The following is a 21,402-nucleotide window of genomic DNA, read 5'->3' as shown; positions in this document are numbered from 1 at the left end:
AGTGTCTTCTTACCTTTTCTATTCCTTATCTCTACTCAAACCAATTCTACATCTTGATCTTCTGAACTAAGGTCATCCCTCAGTACTAAACTAATGGCATCCTTAATTAACAAAGCTACCCCACCATCTTCTCCTAATTTTTTGTCCTTCTGAAATGAATGTTTAGGTCCCAGCTTTGGTCGCCTTGCAACTATGTCTCTGAAATAGCTACCAGGTCATACATATTTATCTCTATTTGTGCTATCAATTCATCTGTTTTGTTATGAATGCTGGGCTCATTCAGATACACCTTGTAGTCTCAGTGAGGGCCAGTAAAATTAATGGTTTTACCAGTCAATTCCAGAATTTATAGGAACAGAAATCAAATGCAAGGGGAAAGGACAAGAGTGAAGCCACAGATTAGTTGGCAAATATGATCTGGCTAAATGTTTTCAAACCTCAACACTCACTCACAGATTAGGTGGACAAATTGAGTGGAATCATTCCCTCTCTTCTCTCAAGTGGAATTCAAAGCCTGTTCTCTAACCAGTTGCACACTGTGGTGTTTATTCCTTTTAATCATATATGTCAGGGTGTCTGTCATTGCAAAGAAGCCCGGATTTCCATAAGGAGTTGAGTCGGGCAGAACCTTTGATTCAACAGCGCTAGGAGCAACAAGTGTTGTAGCCCAAAGATATCCGTGCTGTGGTCCGTGGGCTCATTTCATCCCCTTTGCTAGGTCCACATTTCTGCTCACTTTCAGTTCCTTAAACATCCTAGATCTGGATGACTAGTAATTACCGTTTCCTAATTAATATATGCATTCCTTTAGGATGAGGAGGATTAAAAAGGTGAGGGTGAATCATTTAAATCTTTAAACTTTGGGAAGTGAGAAGCTTGCATTTTGAGAATGACTCACATTTCTGCCTAATGGCAAGGAGGCCACTTATTGCTAGAGACATATTTACTCACCCCCAGCAACAAAAGGCTGTCTGTCCCTGGTGTAAACCTGTACAATCTATAAGACAGCACAGACTGCTTTCAAGATGCTTACCGAAATGTAAGAAGCATTGATGTAATCGGAGCCCTCTACAGTCGATGTTGAGAGTGCAACTCTTGATCTCTCCACTAGAATATAAAAAAATGCCACTTACTTTCACCTATAGGTTACAGTCATAATTGGTGATGGGGCAGACTGCCTCCCGCAAAGATTCAGGACTTTAGAATTCTCCTGAGAAAGGGGATGCCAACAATACAGCGCCATGGTACTATTCACGGATGCACATGGGAAATCTTCTGATTTTGCAAATAGCCAGTTAATGTCCGGGTGGTATGATAACACAATGGAAGAAACTGTGACAATAGCTCTTTCTGTAATTTGCAATTCCTGACACAAAGAAGGGGATGAGAAGAGAATCAAGGTTTAATCAATTCAGATGTTTCCCTCTGTGGATGTAGGGCATGCCTGTCCCTTTACTTGAAGGCCTCATTTTGCCATCTAAAAGAGCATCAGATTGAGATCTCTTAAAACTATTCTGCTTCTCTGCCCGTGGTTAGAGTAATTGAATGAACATTCTTTCTCCTGCTCCTTCAATCGGTTTGAGGTTTGCAAAATTTAAACTCTTCTGCCATCCCTGTTAAAAAATGATTACATTCCAATGCTGATTAGGCAATTAGATGGATATTAAAGCATTGGAATCTTATTTGCTCATTGATAATTTTTTAAAAACTTAGAAAGCTAAGGAAAGGATTCTTTCTCGTACATTCAAACCAGGCTCAGTAGACCCTTATAAGTTTCACCTCAACTATCACACTTCACATCAGCTGATACTGTTACTGGGCTATCAATCCGCAAACTTTATTGAACACTAATCCAAGGAACACAATTTCAAATCCTGTCACGACAATTTGTAAATTTGAGTGCAGCTTTAAATGAATTTAAAAAGCTGTACCATTAAAAATGTTCATGAAGCTGAACTGCTAGAATGCAGGAACCTTTTGAGTCAGATCAGATGCCCACAGCTAGTAAGTATGAAAAAGCAGTCTAAGTGCATTGCACATAGGGAAGCTGCGATGATGGGGAAGGTTTACTCAAAGGCAGTGGTAGGTGGTAGACTAGAATTGACACAAAACTGTAAGCGAACTACCATCATAACATAATATGCCTGGCTACTTATGCAGATGATGGAATATCCTGAAGTCTTCCTTTCAGCTGCATGCTTAAACCTGGGGTCAAACACAGGCAAAAAGTGGGTAGACATTCAGTATCCTCAGAACTGAACTTTTTTGGCATGACATTGACAAACCTTCTTTAAAGTAAATTTTTTTCAAAGTTAAAAAAAAACTTAAATAAACTTTCTTATTAATAATGGAACTGTTTTAATTAACTTGACCTTCAAACCTACCAGGAATGATGGAGGAATTTCTATTCTTGTCTCTATTGCACTGCTTTAGTGCTGCAGAGTAATCGCACTGCTTGGCATGAGGCTGGCTTACCAACTGTTGAGAGAAATGAAGAGAAATCCAGAGTTCAAACATAGTTAATATCTTCACCACAAATATAAAATGGATTTGAATTTGAACTCCATTCTGATCCTGGTTACTGAATCTTTGATCCCAGGTATCAGCTCCCTGATCCTGATTATCGAATCTCTGACAATATTAAACTTTATTCTGGAAATTCAGATGGTTTTGCTTTTGCAAATTTTCTGCCTTCTTAAGGTGCTAACCCACACTGGGGTATACCATGCGCATCTTTCCACCATGATAAATGGGCACCTCAACTGCGTCCATCACATCTCCCATACACACTTCCACCTTCACCCCATCTTCTTCTCAGAACCATGTTAGAATCCAACTTGGCCCCACCTTCCAGCCACCACTTTCAACAGATCACCCTCTTGACAGTTCCTCCACCTCTAGCACAAAATTACCAACAAATGATTCTTCTTGTCTCCATCCCCTTCAGCATTTCAAAGGGACTTTTCACTCCTTGGCTTCTTAATCCACTCCTCCATCACCCCCAGTCCCTGCTCCCTTTCCCCAGCACCTTACCAAACAAGTGCAGGAGATACAATACATGCCCATTCACTTCCTCCTATACCACTGTACCAAACACTTCTTCCAGGTAAGGCAGTGATTTATTTGTACTTCTAGCTTCATTTCCTGTATTTGCTGTGTGTGGATGCAGTCTTCACTACATTGAGGAGACCAAACTGTTGCAATAAAGCTCAATGCATGTGATGAGGATCTATGGAAGTGATCTATGGAATTCATTACCACAGGAGGCTGTGGAGGCCAGGTCATTCAGTGTATTTAAGACTGAGATAGATAGGTTCTTGATTGGTAAGGGGATCAAAGGTTATGGGGAGAATGGGGTTGAGAAACTTATCAGCCATGATTCAATGGCAGAGCAGACTCGATGGGCCCAATGGCCTAATTTCTGCTCCTATGTCTTATGGTCTTATGAGGAATTGCAAATGAAATTTCTAGTAGATATTTTACAGCCCTCTTGCCTTAATATTGAGTGCTTTTTCAACAACTTCAGGCTTTAACCATTTTCTCGTGAACGTCCGATGCTGGAAATTTTGGGTGACTGCATCTGCACCTGTGCTTGTGAGAATGGGGAAAGGTGTGGGAGGTTATCGAGATAGGGATTCCCCATCAGTGCATGGCCAACAGGGTGGTATTCACCCTTTGTGTCCTTTCCATCTACCTCTTCCTTCCAACACGCTCCTGAGTCACTGAAGCCTTCTCTGCTTCACGAAATTTTCCATGCTTTCTACCCATCTCAGCTGTTCTGCTATAGCCATTTACACTTCCTCTGGGTTCTGGATACCCTCATTATTTGTCTAATTATTGCCTCCTTTTGTTACACCATCTTCACTTGTCATTAACTTATCTCCAGCCCTCTCCATTTTTTTTCCCTTGCCCCATTTTTCCTGGCTCTGTTCTTGTTCAACTGTAACGCTTTATTCACTTTTGGGAAAGGCCATCACTCTAAAATGTTAACTCAGGGTCTCTGTCCTGCAGATGCCATCCAACCTGTTGATCGTTTTCCGCATTTTTTGTTTTTATTTCAGATTTTTCAGCCTTTTTTTTTGCATGTAGGACATTAGTCTGGTGACAAAAGTGGTTCATTATTCGAGGCTTACATTTAACTTATACATGATTCAAAAGTTAGAATTTATAACCATTTCTGCCGAAGACTTTCTCTGAAGGCTGGAGCAGCTCCATAACAGAAAGCTGCATTCTGACTTATATTAGTGAAATGCTCACTCTAACTACTAATGGCTCTCTTGTCCAGCTGCTGTGGGCCAGATGATGAAGTGGTTGAGGGAATTGGAGTGGGGGAGAAGATGACTGGTAACACCATGCAAATATTTCTAGCAACATCAAGAAACTAGAGACGACAGACTTGCATTTATATAGAGCTTTTCATGACCACTGAATGTATCAATGCGTTTTACAGTCAATGAAGTACTGTTGAAGTGTAGTCACTGTTGTAATGTAAGAAACATGGCAGCCAATGTGCGCTCAGCAAACTCCCACAAACAGTACTATGATAATGAGCAGATAATCTGTTTTTGTGATGTTGATCAAGGGATAAATATTTATCAGGTCACCAGGGATAACTCCCCTGTACTTATTCGAAATAGTGACATGGGATCTTTTACATCCACCAAGCAGGCAGTTGAGGCCTCAATCAATTTGACATCTCATCCAAAAGGCAGCACCTCTGACAGTTCAGCACCCCCTCAATGCAGCACTGAAGTGTCAGCTGTGATTTTTTACTCAAGCCCTGGAATGGGATTTGAACCCAGAACCTTGTGACTCAGAGGCAAGAATGCTGCCAACTGAATCAAGGCTGACGCCCAGAAAAGTAATCAGCTGGGCCTTGGGCTCAGGAAGTGACAAGGTAAAATGAACGTTTGATAGTGTAAGATAACTCAAGCAATTTCAGAATTCTGCTCCCACTGAACTTCACACTAAAATGCTCAATACTTCTTGAAAAATGACATTTAATAGCTTCACCTTGAATTGCTTCTCTAGATTTGTCTTCCCTGAAGGCCCAGGTGTCAGAAGGGCATTGACATAGGCAGATAAATGATTGGCAGAAACTTCTGTATCTTTATTAAAGATGGCCTCCACCAGGACATCATGAATGAAGATGTACTGCTCCTATTGAGAAGGCATATTAGACATGAAATTGCATAATTAGTTCTAGCAAATTCACTACAATCATACCAACATGCTAGAGATGTTGACTTAGACTGCGTGTAGGAACAGTCTAGCAGCTAAGAAGCATTGGCACCACAATTACGGATCCATGGATTACCTGCATTCCATTTCTATGAGGGAAGTCTATGATAGTTATAAATTGCTGAAAAAAGACATTTTTTGTCAAAGCTTTATGTCTGGGACTCATCAGGACAATTCGTAAGAATACCAAATGTAAAGAGAACGACAATTTGTCCTGTATGAGCAGAGAGTGCTGATCAGTTGGCAAGTGGACTCTGATTGGTAGAGACGTTGGCATGAAGGATGCACCGTATAAATTGTTGTTCCCTTTACATTTGGTATTCTTGCGAATTGTCTTGATGAGTTCAAGGCATAAAGATTTGACAAAAAAATCGCTTTTTTCAGCAATACTCAAGTTTTGTACTACCAAATGATTATCATTACAAATGTTGAAGGCAGATCTTAATTCACAACTTTGTATTCTCATTCAAACATCAATAGGTTGTTAACAATAAACCAAATAAATCTTCCTGTTTTATGCTCTAAATTGCATCAGAAGTTTATGGCTCTTATTTTTATACAAAAAGCTGTTGCCTCTGTCCCTCTGCATTTATTATTCCTTCTTCACTCCAGCTTCCAAGTTTGTCCATCTCCTGAATCTATTTCTGACATAATCTAGCACATTGATAGGTTCTGCTCCCCCTGGTGTTGACCAGTGTCCTTTCATTCTCTGGTTGCACTTGAACTTGTTTGTTTCATTGCAAAAACTAACTTGTGAGGCAGAGCTTGCAGTTTCGGTTCACACAGGATCACGGATGATCCAACCTTTTCAATTCATTTCGAAACTGCTTTTCAGCTTCTCTCGGTGTTTTGCTTTTTAATGGATCCACAAACTAGAATTTTAAACAAAGTGTGCTTTCTCAAAATAAGCGAGGTGTAGCTGGTGATTATCTCTATGTTTTTAATTTAATCTTTGGAATAAATTTAGCTATGCTTTCAGTTTCTGGTTGACTAATGTTCTTTAGGGAAGGAAATCTGCCATCCTTATCTGGTCTGGCCTACATGTGACTCCAGACCCACAGAAATGTGGTTGACTCTTAACTACCCTCTGAAAAGGCCGAGCAAGCCACGCCATTGAAGAGCAATTAGGGATGGGCAACAATCACCTTGCCGGCGACGCTCAAACCCTATGAAAGAATTTTTAAAAAGTTTTGTTTCATGCCAGTTTTGGAGGGGTTTGGCCAAGTTTTAGTTCATAATTTCCATATTCTTTTCAGGGATTTTAATAAATATTCAACAGGGCAACATGCAATGATATATAATTATTTATTTTCAACATTTGCTGCAAAAGTTACAGACTTCACACATGAAATTTAGCTTGTTATCTCAGTTCAGTTCTAATATTTAAGATTTAGATCCAATTTCAATTGAATTGACACTGCAGCTTATATTCTCTCATTTTAATCAACAGTTTATATCAGTTATTCTGCTACTGTAGTGACATAAGTCTATGATCAGATCTTTTTGAATTGTCACCTTTTTTCTCCAGTCTACCACAATGCATTCTAATTTTATGTCACAATTCACTCTTGTATTTCAAATAAAAGTAACATCTGACACCTCTTCAACTATAATGATAGTTTTCTTTCTAAACTTCAAAAAAAACTTCCTCATGAAAGGAGGTCAAATTGTTGCATTACAATCCAAAAATCCTTGCTTCCAAGCATTTATTCTAACAAAGAAAATAAGGCATCAGCAAGAACTTTCCTTCCACCCCTTGAAGCTTTTTTTACCTCTGTTTGGACTAAATAGTTCCTTTGTGTTCTGATGTGTTTGAGAAATCCCAGCACATTGACAGTGCCTTTGTGCTTGATTTGTTGTAACATGCTGTCTATTACGATATATGTGCCTGTTCTTCCAACACCAGCACTGCAAGAGAAATGACATGGAAAATAACAAAACCAATCAAACTGGGAAACTGTTTAATCCTTCACTGTGACCATATCTATCTGTACAGGTGTCTATAGTAGCAAAGATACATAGTGTATTTTGTTTTTACAGTTAGAATTCTCAAATGCAATTGTTCAGGTCTCAATCGAAAAATATAGCTGTATAATATCAACTCAAGGCTTTTCTGCTGTGCAAAATGCAAAAAAACCTCAGATTTTTTTAAAGGAACAAGTGTCAGAATGAAAGGAAAAATGCTGCTAATAGGCCAGGATTTTGTAGTCAGGCAAAATTGCACTTCTTATTATTGACCTTGAAGAAAGCTGCCCAAAAAGTTCCAGCGATCTCTTTGGCACAGATCTCATCTTTCCCAACGATAGGAAATTTACAGCATCCAGCAACAGTGATGTCCTCAAGCAGGCTCAGCTGCCAATCACATTGAAGAATTTTCACATACAGCAGACCAGGGAGGAAAAGCACTGATTATCCTTCAATTCTTAATCTTCTTATAGAGAGTGAAATAGGGATTGGAACATACACATTGGATTAAGGTAGAAGTTGAAATATAATAAACAAAATTTATAAAATTTAAAAATGTACAAAATTATAACATAATGGAGAAATTTAACATATCACAAATGTAAAATTAATTTTACCGGGCCAGAGAGTTTGTTCAGAAGTATTTCTGACTTAATATCCCATTTCAAGGACTTCTACAGGGGGATTAATAATGTAAAAACAGAAATTCAAATCAAATCATTGATTTCCATTGCGAGGACTTCAAAAGCAAACTGTGTAAAGGAGCGAGGAATGATTGACAGCAACTTCTGGATTTCCATGTTTAATTACACATATGCAGATGCCTTAAGTTGCTGTCAATTTCACAGAGTTGATCCAGGGAAATTGAATGCGCGTACAAAAGGCAAGTGCAGCTCCAACAACAGTCAAGGAGCTCAACACCATTCAACACAAAACAGTCCATTGAAGGTGGATGCTGACTATTTCACCATCATTGCAATTGCAAGATCTAGGCATTGTGGCAGGTGATTTTAAATTTTATTAGTAAAAATTAAATTAGTTTAAGATTACTTGCTGCCTCCTGCTTCATTGTCACAAACAAACATTGACCACTAATGCTCAAGGTAAGGGTTTTATGTAGTCTGAAAGAAAATAGGATGAAAGAACTATAATGTCCTTCTGGATTTAATCCTTTTGACAGGAGGTGACATTGGCACCACGGCTCAAGGCTTCTCTTTCAAGTGCAATTGGTAGATCCAAACTTAACCACTTGTACTCCAGCAGTGGCTGAAAGGAAAACCTGACCATAGCACCTCAAGTTGTTTGACTTATATCTATATGCAAAGCTGCTGGAACTATCCAAAAACAGAACAGGACAGAGCAAAATTGTCAACTGTTCAATCCTGTTTCTCCCCTCTCCTGAATGCATTATGAGTCACTTTAACCTAATTCTCCTGATGGAAAACTGGAGTGACATAGCAGGTGCCTCTTGTACACACATCCAATTTTACTTTCTATTGAAGTCAACAAATGTGTAAAATGGGCAGCTGATCTGATCCCATCAGTTTCCACTGCACATATTAGGTTAAAATTACTCCTACTAACTCACTTATGTAGCCATATAAAAAGTATGGCTACAAGGGCTGGTCAGAGACTGGAAATTCTGCAGAGAGTAACTCACATCCTGACTCCCCAAAGCCTGTCCACCATCTACAAGGCACAAGTCAAGAGTGTGATGGAATGCTCTCCATTTCACTGGATGAGTGCAGCTCCAACAACACTCAAGAAGTTCGGCGCCATTCAACACAAAACAAGCCATTGATTGGCATCCCATTGATTACCATAAACAGCCACCCTCTCCACCACTGGCACACAGTGGCAACAGTGTGTGCCATACAGAAACATAGGAACAAGAATAGGCCATTTGGCTCTTTGAGCCTGCTCCACCATTCACTAAAAGCATGGCTGAGCTGGTTGTGGTCTTAGCTCCACTTTCCCGTCTGGCCCCCATAACCCTTGACTCCTTTTTCTAACAAAAATCTGAGTAACTCTGCCTTAAATAAATTCAAAAGCCCAGCCTCTACTACTTTCTGTGGAAGAGAATTCCACTTACCAACGACTTTTTGGGAGAAAAAGTTTCTCCTCATCTCTGTCTTAGAAGAGAGACCTCTTATTTTTTGACTGTGTCCCCTAGTTCTAGTCTCCCCCACAAAAGGAAACATCTTCCTGGTATCCACCCTATCAAGTCCCCTCAGGATCTTGTATGTTTCAATAAAGTCACCTCACATTCTTCTAAGCTCCAATGGGTAAATGACTAACCTGTTCAACCTTTCTTCATAAAACAACCCCTTCATCCCAGGAATAAGTCCAGTGAACCTACTCTTAACTGCTTCTAAAGCAATTATATCTATTTTTTTTTTTAAATAAGGAGACCAAAAGTGCACACAGTACTCCAGATGTGGTCACACAAAGGCCTTGTACAGATGTAATAAAACTTCCCTACTTTTATATTCCATTTCTCTTGCAATAAAAACCAACATTCCATTTGCCTTCCTTATCACTTGCTGTACCTGCATGCTAACTTCATGTGATTCGTGTACCAGGACACCCAGATCCCTCTATGCCACCAAGTTCTGCAATGTTTCTCCATTTAAATAAAATGCTGCTTTTCTATTCTTCCTGCCAAAGTGAACAAGTTCACATTTACCCACGTTATACTTCATCGGCCAAATTTTTGCTCTCTCACTAAACCTGTCAATATCCCTTTGCAGAATCTCTACCTCCTACTGACACCTTATTTTCCTACCCACCTTGGCATCATCAGCAAATTTAACTACCATACATTCGGTCCCTTCATTGATAAAGATCGTAAGTAGTTGCGGACCCAGCACTGATTCCTGTGGCACTCCACTAGTTACAGCTTGCCAATCCGAGAAAGAAACAAATATACAAGATGCACTGCAGTAACTCACCCAAGGCTCCTTCAAGGGCACTTATCAAACCCATGACCTCTACTGCCTAGAAGGACAAGTGCAGCAGATGCATGGGAATGGTACCACCATGCAAATTCCCCTCCAGGCTACACACCATCCTGACTTGTAAATTGTCGTTCCTTCACTGTCACCGGGTCAAAATCCATGAACTCCCTTCTTAACAGCACTGTGGGTGTACCTACACCACATGGACTGCAGCGGTTCAAGAAGATGACGCATCATCACCTTCCCAAGGGCAATCAGGGATGAGCAATAAATACTGACCTTGCCAACAATACTCACATCCAAACAATGAAAACAAAAAGAGCCCATAGTTGATTAGCAGTTTTCACAACTGTTGGTATCTTATCCACAGGTGTGTGATGAGCCTTGGTGCTGAGCATGAGAAAGAGCTGCATTTATATAGTTTTTGACCACATCCCCATGTCATACTACAAGAGTACACAACCAGTTTTCCATATAACCTAACACACTGTGCAGTCATTGACATTACGGAAGCAGATAAGGCAGCTAACCTACGCACAGCAAAAACCTATAACATGAGTAAATGGAATGAATGGTCAATTAATCTGTCACTGTTGGAATTGTTTAAGGGAGAAATTTGGCTAGGTTATAAGGAGAATTCCCTGCTTTTCTTTGAATAATGCCACGGGTTCTTTACATCTACTTGAATAGGTAGACAGGGCCTCAGTGTAATCAAAGCTCTGAACCACTATGTCTCCAACAATGCAGCATTCCTTCAGTACCAAAAAAAAGTCAGCCTAATTGATGGTGCATTCCCATGATAACCTTAAATGCAAGTGAACTGGAATGGCCTGGCCCTTAAAATGGGATTACCTGGGGCTTTGTAAGAGGTGGCACCTCTGCAGATCCTTATATGACCAGTGACAAAGGAGATCAGATGATTTCCTCCATTGTTAGCAGGCAATACCCATATTAAGCAATCCCAGGGTATAGGCTAACACTCATATATATCGGCCGTCTTCCCAAATGATGAACCTTTCTCAGAACTTCTGAAGACCACAGGCAACTGGAAATGTGCCATATTTCCCAATCCTACAGCGGTCACTTTCACCGCGCTCCCAAGCAAGATTTCCTTTTTTAAAAAAAATTGTTTGTGGGATATGGGCTTCGCTAGCTAGGCCAGTATTTATTGCCCGTCCCTAATTGCCCTTGAGAAGGTGGTGGTGAGTTGGCTTCTTGAACCGCTGCAGTCCATGTGGTGAGGGTACACCCACAGTGCTGTTAGGGAGGGAGTTCCAGGATTTCGATCCAGCAACAGTGAAGGAACAGCGATATATTTCCAAGTCAGGATGGTGAGTGGCTTGGAGGGGAACTTCCAGGTGGTGGTGTTCCCATGTGGCTGCTGCCCTTGTCCTTCAAGATGGTAGCAGTCATGGGTTTGGAAGGTGCTGTCGAAGGGGCATTGGTGAGTTTCTGCAGTGCATCTTGTAGGTGGTACACACTGCTGCTATTGTGCATCGGTGGTGGAGGGAGTGAATGTTTGTGGATGTGCCAGTCAAGCGGGCTGCTTGGTCCTGGATGGTGTTAAGCTTCTTGAGTGTTGTGGGAGCTGCACTCATCCAGGCAAGTGGAAAGTATTCCGTCACACTCCTGACTTGTGCCTTGTAGATAGTGGACAGGATTTGAAGAACCAGTAGGTGAGTTACTCGTGGCAGGATTCCTAGCCTCTGGCCTGCTTTTGTAGCCACAATATTTATATAACTGGTCCAGTTCAGTTTCTGGTCAATGGTAACTCCCAGGATGTTGATAGTGGGGGATTCAGCGATGGTAATGCCATTGAACATGGTTAGATTCTCTCTCATTGGAGATGGTCATTGCCTGGCACTTGTATGGCATAAATGTTACTTGCCACTTGTCAGCCAAAGCCTGGATATTGTGCAGGTCTTGCTGCATTTGGACATGGACTGCTTCAATATCTGAGGAGCCGTGAATGGTGCTGAACATTGTGCAACCATCAGCGAACATCCCCACTTCTGACCTTATGATGGAAGGAAGGTCATTGATGAAGCAGCTAAAGATAGTTGGGCCTAGGGCACTACCCTGAGGAACTCCTGCAGTGATGTCCTGGAGCTGAGGTGACTGACCTCCAACAACCTCAGCCATCTTCCTTTGTGCTAAGTATGAGTCCAACCAGTGGAGAGTTGTCCTCCTGACTCCCATTGACTCCAATTTTGCTAGGGCTCCTTGATGCCACATTCGGTCAAATGTGGCCTTGATGTCAAGGGCAGTCACTTTCACCTCACCTCTGGAGTTCAGCTCTTCTGTCTATGTTTGAACCAAGGCTGTAATGAGGTCAGAAGCTAAGTGACCCTGGCTGAACCCAAACTGGGTGTCAGTGAGCAGGTTATTGCTAAGCAAGTGCTGTTTCATAGCACATTTGATGACCCCTTCCATCACTTTACTGATGATTGAGAGTAGACTGATGGGGCGGTAATTGGCTGGCTTGGATTTGTCCTGATTTGTGTGTACAGGACATACCTGGACAATTTTCCACATTGCCAGCTAGATGCCAGTGTTGTAGCTGTACTGGAACAACTTGGCTAGGGGCGCCGCAAGTTCTGGAGCACAAGTCTTCAGTACTGTTGCCGGAATATTGTCAGAGCCCAAAGCCTTTGCAGTATCCAGTACCTTCAGCGTTTCTTGATATCACATGGAGTAAATCGGATTGGTGTTGTGGACCTCAACCTGCGACAAACAGTGCTGAGCCTGTAAACTCATTGCAGCTATGATGAGAATGCTCATCAGCTGACAGCAAACACAAGGTAAGAAGTATTGCTCACCAGTGCAGTGTTCAGTCTGGCACCGGTTCAAAGCTCAAACCATTTAAACACCATCATGTTGCTCCAAATTAAAATATTTCCACAGTAAATAATGCCACGTACCTGCAATGAACTACAACAGGTCCCATAAGATTGGTCTTAGCAGCCGCTGAGTGTCGTATAAACGTCAACACAGGAAGAGCATACTCTGGAACACCCATATCAGGCCATTGAGTATAATGATATTGGGTCACTGTATGATCATTCTGTCTTCCTTTCTGTGATCCCTGTGGTGTGTCAGAAAACATACTTTAGATAGCAGACTTTTTTTTAATACAAAAAATACAAAATCTGTGCAAGCGTTCATTCTTTGTACACAGAAACATATAGGAATATATGTTAAATTGTGCCAATTTAAAAATGATACTTTTTTATCATTCTCCTCCTTCTTCCCATCAGATAAAAATTCCCTCCTGTGCAGGTGCTGACTCTCGCTGGGGGTTCTAGTCTAGTGATAATACCCTTAGGTGTCTCAACAATGTGTGAGATTTGTAGGGCATCACATGAAGCTGAGTCTCACCCTTCCCCCTACATATGCCCTTCCCACGGACTTCTTCCTCCCCTTTCCCTGTCTGCTTGAGGACTCCGGGGTCAGCTACAATGGACTCACCAATACCCCAGCTTAGGTTGGTTAATTCAGGACAAAGAGGAGACCAAATATCTGGGCTTTCAAATCCAGAGGGCTCTCTGGCAGTGAATTTATTTGACAAGCCCACGATACAGGGCATAGTCAAGTAGCGAATTGCAAATGGGTTTAAATTAAGCCAAAGGAAACTAAACTGTACTGAATGTTCACCTTACCCTCCCATCCTGCTGAACACCAATTTTTAAGGAACAATTCCAAATTTTTTTTCTGAATTGGAAATCAAAATGAACAAACTCCCTCTGCGTTCTGCAGACAACGACCTTCACTAATGGTCGTGGTGTATATATTATAGTATAAGAAAGGACATCAGCCCTGAGTAATTGAAGACTATGCACATGAGGGCAAAATGGGCAGTAGCGGTCTGAAGATAATGCAAACTACTTCTCAGTCAGCAAGCAATGACAGCCACTGCTCCTCCACCACCCCACCCACACCCCCACCACCCCAGCCTTGCCCAGATGCTGGTTAAATCTCCTGAACTTTCCAGCTTTTTGTTACACATCCTAAACACACTACATGCAGCAAATCCCTGTATGTGCTTTTGAACATAGAAGTCCAGTGGGGAGCCCAACTCCAAACAGATCTCCTCCCAACTCCTTCCCCACATGTGCAGCCACAGTAAGGGAACCAAATGTAAAATGACACAAACTAATCTGCAACAAGGGACAAAATTGGACCTGAATATTCAGTTTTAATCCAAAACATTATGAGAGTTTTTGCTCATTGAAACAGATTGATGTTTTTTTGTATTTTCATACGAGTACATCGACATACCTTCTTAAACTTTGTGTTGCGAATGGAAAACTGTCTAACGGTGTAATAAGACAACGCTTTCGTGCTCTTCAGCGAGACAAGAATGTTTCCATATTCTTCGCTGTTTTCTGACGGCCAATACTGATCACATTTCCTCTGAACAGAAATAAAAAGTCACATCACGGAAAATTTGTGTGTTTTCAATCCAGGATTTTTATTTGGACTATTTATTCAGGTTGGCTCTTATTTGTACTGATTCAGCAAGGCTAACACTCTCGGATTCAAAGGTTGCAGGCGCCTCTCCCCAGTGACCCGACTGTGCTGCCTTGACCTGGGAGAACTTTATGCTGCAAGTTGGGTGCTCAGAATGGAAAGTGCTCCATTCCCCAGTGAAAACACATTGCCTTGAACAGACTAAATCTGAATGTCAAAAAATGAAATGTAGCATCTTTTATTGAACTTCCAGTGTAGAAGTATAGAATTGGACTCTAGAGTCACAGTGACAAGTAAGGACTGTGTTCACTACCTTGTTGCAAATGTGTACAATAGAGAAAATAAGCCTCAAATGTTTCACAAAACGGCACGGTTAATGACCAAAAACAGCATTCTATGAAAAGGAGCAGCAATTTCCCCCACTTTTTCATTCTAGCGCCAACGAAGCATTAGTAATCAGTTATATTTTCCAGCCTCTCCCACAGGCGGGATCTTCTGATCCCACTGAAGTCAACAGACTTTTGAAAACAAAAATAAAAATACCTGGAAAAACTCAGCAGGTCTGGCAGCATCTGCGGAGAGGAACACAGTTAGCGCTTCGAGTCCGTATGACAGTTTTTTGCTTTTATCAACGGACTTTTGAATGGCTCGCCACATTTTTCAGCCCCACCTCTGCTGCGACAGGGCTGGAAAATTCCACCCATTATTTCTAGTCACACTGAGATCTGAATGCAAGAGTTTTCAAAGTCTCAAACTCACCCTCCCCTTTTCCACCAGGTTGGTGATCATAACAATAACTCCCACATTGTGCTCCCATATCATCCGCCAGAAATCTTCAGCTGTAGATTTAAGTGGCCCTTGAGCTGCTATGTAGGCTTTCTGCCTGTCGTAACCCTGTTGAGCATAGTTAAGAAATGTGCTGTATTAAATTCCTGTTTCTTTTATTATTTAGCACACTTATCAATTGACAGATATTCAAAAGAAAGGATCCAAGGCACATTATATGCATTCTAGGAGGAGCTAGGAAGATCATCCACAAGTTTTGGAGCTATGGTTACACAAATACATGTTTACAAAGATGCAGGAAAAGTCAGAAAAGAGAAAAACGACACTTCACCTTTCATCCCTCTAGCATATAACTGGAATCATAGAATGATACTGCACAGAAGGATGTAATTTGCCCATCCTGCCTGTGCTGGCTCTTTGAAAGATCTATCCAATTATCCCCACTCTGTTGCACTTTCCTCATAGCCTGCAAACATTTCCTCATCAAAAATGTATTTAATTCAGTTTAAAAGGGAAATCTTGAATCTTGAACATCTCCATTGTTTTTGCCCTTAATTCCCTACCTGAAGACCACTTCAAACAATCTCTGTGTAAAGAGGTTCATCCTGATATCCATTTTAAATGTGCTTTTCATTCATTTCTCTCTAAGAACACCTCGTAATAGTCATTTCAGGTTTAGTATTCCTCATTCTTTACTATTAATCATGTAAAATGACTGAACCACACAATTTACTGAGGAAGTCGCATTATCGATCTTCCACGGCCAGCATCTGCAGAATTTTGCTTTTGTTGTGTATTCTGTCAATTTTCCCCTGAAATTACAGCAACCAGTTGGGATCACATCCTTGCTAAGGAAAATCCCAGTGAAAACGCTTATGCAAGTGAAGAAATTACTGCGAGGATTAGTGGAGTGTTTAAAATGAAGGAAAGCCAAACAATAATGCAGAGTAAATGAAGCTGATGAATCACAGGACAAGTCACAGTGACACATATGAATTAACACATACTCACCTGGCTATTCTCTCTCTCTCAGGTCATGCCACAGGAGATGTACTAATATAGCAACACTTTATCCTTGTTATAGAAATTGTAATTTTTTAACACAAATAAGCACTGCACATTTAAGCACTGATTATAATAATAACCAAAGGCTTTTAAACTAAAAACTAGTAAGATTTGGGATGTTTCCAGGGAAATCCCATGAATCGCAAATAAGCCATAAACTCAAAGTCACTCCTCTACGCCACATCAAAATGTGAAAGAAGCTTCCGTATCTTACTTACATCAACATAATTAGCATTGATGTAATCACTGGGCTTGGAATCCTTTTCCGTAAGTGGGGACAGTTTAACTCTGCTGTGGTCAACTGGAACAAAGAAAAACTTTGTTGATTTTTTTCTAGAATAAAGCATCTTTTTTAAACAGTTAATGCAGCATTAAATACAAATAGATATCTACCCATGAAAGCAGGAGAGTAAATGCAACTATTGCATTCCGCGGTGTGCGCTGAGACGTGCAGAGAGCGTTAACACTTTATTTTGCCTTGTAAAGGAAATTGTTTTAAATCAAAGAAAATTAGAAGGGATATTACTCCCAGGCTAGGCTGTTGGTTTCTTACTCTGGTAAAGATACTTCGACTCCACAAGGGCGTCTGATTCATGCATTCTAATGCAATGTCCCACTGTGAAAGATTATGGACAAAGTGAAAGCCTGGCTCTTTCACCCAAAGGGAACATTACATGCTAAGATTGTAAGAGGCAAACAATACCAGAAAATGTTGGAAATACTCAGCAGGTCAGGCAGCATCTGTTGAAAGACAAACGGGGTTAACACTTCAGGTCGATGATCTTACATCGGAACTTGCAAAACTTTGTGATGTGACAGATTTTAAACAAGACAGGGAACCAACAAAACAGAAGGCCTGTGATAGGAAGGAGCACAGAAAAGATTAAATGACAAAAAAGATGACTGTGCAAGGTAAAAGCTGATGGTGATGGTACAAGAAAAGGAACAAATTATGGGTCTAGGGAAGTGTAAGTGGGAAAAGGGGCATCATCACTAACAGCTGCTGTCCAAGAACAAAAAAAACCACAAAGGAAAAAAATGGGGCCAATGTTGTGAAATGGTTGAACATAATGTTGAGTCCTGAAAGCTGTAAAGTGAGACGCAGCTTTCTATCACCCCATTACAAAACTCTGGAACTCCATTTCTAACACCACTTGGGGTTACCTTCACCACAAAGAGATGCAGGGGTGCAAGGCAGCAGCTTATCACTGTCTTCTCAAGGGCACTTATAGCAATGGTTAATAAATACTGGCCTAACCAGTGATGTCCACACCCCATGAATATAAAAGCCACCCCTGTTTTATAAATGCAGTAAATTATGTGTAACAGGGTCTCAATGTAGCTACAGGATTTGCTTGGTCACTAGTGTGGTATATTGCAAGAGGTTTCACATTGCCCTTTCTGCTGCTCTCTCTGTTGGGGAGCGGTAAATAAAGTTAGTTCAATAATGGCTGCTGGCTGTGAGTTCACATGTTAATCTTATCTCAGTGCGATACGCAACAGAAAGATGATAATGAGGCTGGGATAGAATTCTCTTTTACATTTCATTTGAGAAGTTAATGACTGAAGAACATTGTGTCACATTTTTGAAATTCCTAAACCCCTGAGGAAGTTTGAGTAATTTGAAAGATTGCTCCTGGTGCACAGTGTGTTCAGGAGTGAGTCAGCACACTATATAATTTATAAAATGGCGCTGAAGGCATATTTGGGGACAATGGGGGAATTCAGCCCTAACAAACAGGACTGATATAATTACAAACAAAGATTACGTATTTGGTTGAAAGCGAATAAAATAGAAATTGAGAATAAAGTAAATGTTTTCTTCAGCATGACAGGACCAAATGCTTTTGAGGTGGTGTTTAACCAATGTTGCCTGCGAGACCACAGGACTTTGGACTGTTCTGAAATTAATGAGATTTTGGACCCAGTACAACTAAGAATGAGATTGCGCTGAGAGTTGCATTCCGTGAAAGGAAGCGGTTCCAAAAGAAGCAAATGTGATGTGAGAAAAACTTTTTTCACGTAACGAGTGGTTCGGGCCTGGAATGCACTGCCTGGGAGTGTGGTGGAGGCAGGTTCAATTGAGGCATTCAAGAGGGCATTAGATGGTTATTTGAATAGAAACAAGGTGCAGGGGTACGGGGAAAAGGCAGGGCAATGGCACTAGGTCATAATGCTCATTTAGAGAGCTGGTGCAGACACAACAGGCTGAATAGCCTCCTTCTGTGCTGCTAAGATTCTGTGACAGTGTTGCAGATTACACTCTTGAATTAAAGAAACTCACTGTGGGTATGGTCCGAACTTAGAAATCAACATTAGAGTCATGTTTGTAAGAGGCCTCTAGAACAAAAGCCTCTAGAACAAAGGCAATAAGATGACATGGAAGGAGCCCTGAGATGAGGCCATAGCAATGGAAATGACAGAAAGAAATAGGTCAGGATTTTCTGTTCCCATCTATGGCAGGTATCATGGTGGGAGGGAGCCGAAAATATTGTGAGATGATAAAAAATATCGGCGAGAAAACAGGGTCCTATCATCTGCTCCAGACTTCAATGTTTCCCTGCGCGCAATGTTGAGAACGCCATTTGAATACATTTAAATATTATGAATATTCATTGTAAAGCCTGCTTGCCAGTGTCATCCCCCACGCTGGATCAAGAGGGCACATCAGCGTCTAATTAGACCGACATGTTTCACAATGGCATACAAGTGACGTGCATCTGGCAACCAGCATTTTGCTCATAACTTCAAAGTTTGTTCGCCTACCTTTCATAGGGCAGCACTCATGGCACCACGACTCAGTGCCAGGTTTTGAGGCAGCACCAAATAAGGCCCTACCTACCACACCAGCAGTAAGGTGGGGGTGCTGTGGAAGGAGCCACAGGGCAAAGCCTCCACTGAGGGAGGGGTGAAGGTGGACAAAGGTTGTAGAAGGGGCTGCAGGCCAAGGCCTCCAAAGGGGGAGAGGTGAAGGTGGACAGAGGTTCATCTCAGAAACATGGCAAGGGGGCCGGAGGAGAGATATCTTCTGGGCCAGAATAGGGAAAAGTCTGCTACAGAGGGACATACGTGAGTTGGGGCCAGAATGGGAGGATGGCAATGTGAAAAAGCGCTTCATTTTACATGGCTGACCTTGCAAAGAGTGTCCTTGTCCCAGTTCAGGGAGGCTGAGGGCATGTTGGTCCAGGTCCAGTATTGGCCAGAATGTTGTGCATAATGAGTGGTCATAACACCATGTGCCTTGGTCCAGGGAGGTTTCTGGTATTATGCTGTGCTGCAGATGGCACACTCTCAGTCAGCGGAGGAATCTCCAGTCTATAGATAGGGAAAAGGTAGTGTAGGAGTATTGGAGGGTTCTGGGGAGGGTGTGCTATATGTCTTATTGGTCAGGAGGGTGTGGAGGGGTGAAGTCCACATGGGGCAAGGTCCACACGAGGCATAGGCCAATCCACCTCCAAAGATTCAGGGGGCTACACTGGGATTTCCACCACAAGCAGAAAGGTTCGAGGATTGGAGGGGGAGGATTGAGAGTTGTTGGAGGTAGGGACAGCTGGAAATAGAGCTCCTTCAGGCTGATGGGAGGTATTTGCCCAGCCACATGGTTGGGTTCAAGCTGGTCTGGGAGTGCGACCTCAGCACCATCATCTTCCAACCTGAAGCGATGGTGCAACACATAATTAAGAAGAGGTGAGACTCTGCTGGTGGGGGCTTTGAGGGCTGATTGGAGGACTGGGCTCTGCACAGGGAGGCTGATTGAAGGGGCACCCAAACGTGTTTCAACAAATGAGGGGAGATGCACACCTGAGACATGTTAGGAGCCTTTCAGTGGCAATGCAGGGAATCAGGAGAGTTACGCACTGGGGCACATTCACACGAGATGAATCCCCATTCTTGGCACTAATCAGTCTCCTTGTATTAACCCCTTGTTCCAAGCACTGAAATTCTCCAGAGCCATAACAAAGTGCGGGGCTATTGGTTAACTGGACAAGCTGGAGCCAGGTCTTAAATGCTGCAGCTCAGAATACAGTCGCTGGCAGCTGAGCAGATGAGAACCCTCAACCCTCCATCAACTATTCACACAGTCCTTATGTCTTTTCCAAAGAATCTAGTCAGAGAATGCAGTGAATGAGGATCCCAGCAACAGGCCTGAAAGCTGCACAACCAATTGCCTGGCCAAAGTGATGTCATAGGTGTCGCTGATGCAGAAGGGTGGCTGAGGTGGAGGGGACCCACAGTGAAAAGTACCATGTGCTGGCCATGATTTCAGTGGCGATTAGGTCTCGACACTGGATCCAAGACCTTGAACCCACAGTCACTCACTAGTCATCAATAGAAATAGGGCCTTTGGAGGCTCATGATCACTTATGTCTTTTTCTCATTCATGCTGCAGAGAGGAGACCTTCAGCAAGGTGGAGGCTGGATTTATTGCTGTCTACATCATTGCATACAAGGAGAGAAAATGGAGAAGCTTGCGATGGAGGCGCCAAGCTCACCAAAGAAAGGAGCTTCGCCCTCATGAGCAAGAGGCAGCAGGGCCCCATCTGGATGCAGAGGAGTGAGATCGAGCTGCCTTGCACCCACTCTTGCATAGCCACTGATAGATGTCACCAGTACCTACACCTTAGAAGTGCAGCTCCTGCCGCAGTGCCTATGTCTTGGACCAAGGTCTCCATGGGCAGCCGCCTTCCTACCAGTGTTGACCTTGGATGGTTGGCATGCTGGCGCTCTCACCTCAGCCTGAAGGCGGACAGACTCCTCCATTGTGCATTGATATCTGAGGAATGCAGCTGACATCTTCCTGATTCTCCCTGCAGCACCACCAACCGTGTTAGGACTGAGTCCGCAAGCTCGTCACCTGACTTGGACTCAGTAGAATCCATTGTGATGATTGCACAATGTTCAGCACCATTCGTGACTC

The 21,402-nt window shown here is 42.1% G+C and overlaps 1 protein-coding gene across 4 annotated transcripts in view; it reads right to left on the bottom strand.

Annotated features, from left to right (window-relative positions):
• The window catches only part of ptprz1a (protein tyrosine phosphatase receptor type Z1a), a 261,256-nt gene that overhangs the window by 12,499 nt on the left and 227,355 nt on the right, over positions 1-21,402 (bottom strand). For 3 of the 4 annotated variants that reach the window (XM_078568367.1, XM_078568369.1, XM_078568370.1), the window contains 9 exons: positions 16,703-16,785; positions 15,393-15,527; positions 14,442-14,576; positions 13,085-13,248; positions 10,461-10,553; positions 7,014-7,149; positions 5,014-5,160; positions 2,385-2,478; positions 1,034-1,107 (listed from right to left, as the gene is read on the bottom strand). In XM_078568367.1, the coding sequence (XP_078424493.1) occupies positions 1,034-1,107; positions 2,385-2,478; positions 5,014-5,160; positions 7,014-7,149; positions 10,461-10,553; positions 13,085-13,248; positions 14,442-14,576; positions 15,393-15,527; positions 16,703-16,785 (1,061 nt within the window). The remainder of the gene's footprint in view (positions 1-1,033; positions 1,108-2,384; positions 2,479-5,013; positions 5,161-7,013; positions 7,150-10,460; positions 10,554-13,084; positions 13,249-14,441; positions 14,577-15,392; positions 15,528-16,702; positions 16,786-21,402) is intronic. The other variant, XM_078568368.1, reaches the window with a different exon arrangement.

The sequence above is a fragment of the Cetorhinus maximus genome, chromosome 22, assembly GCF_964194155.1.
Source record: "Cetorhinus maximus chromosome 22, sCetMax3.hap1.1, whole genome shotgun sequence".
NCBI lineage: Eukaryota > Metazoa > Chordata > Chondrichthyes > Lamniformes > Cetorhinidae > Cetorhinus > Cetorhinus maximus.
This window is presented reverse-complemented; position numbering and strand designations above follow the sequence as displayed.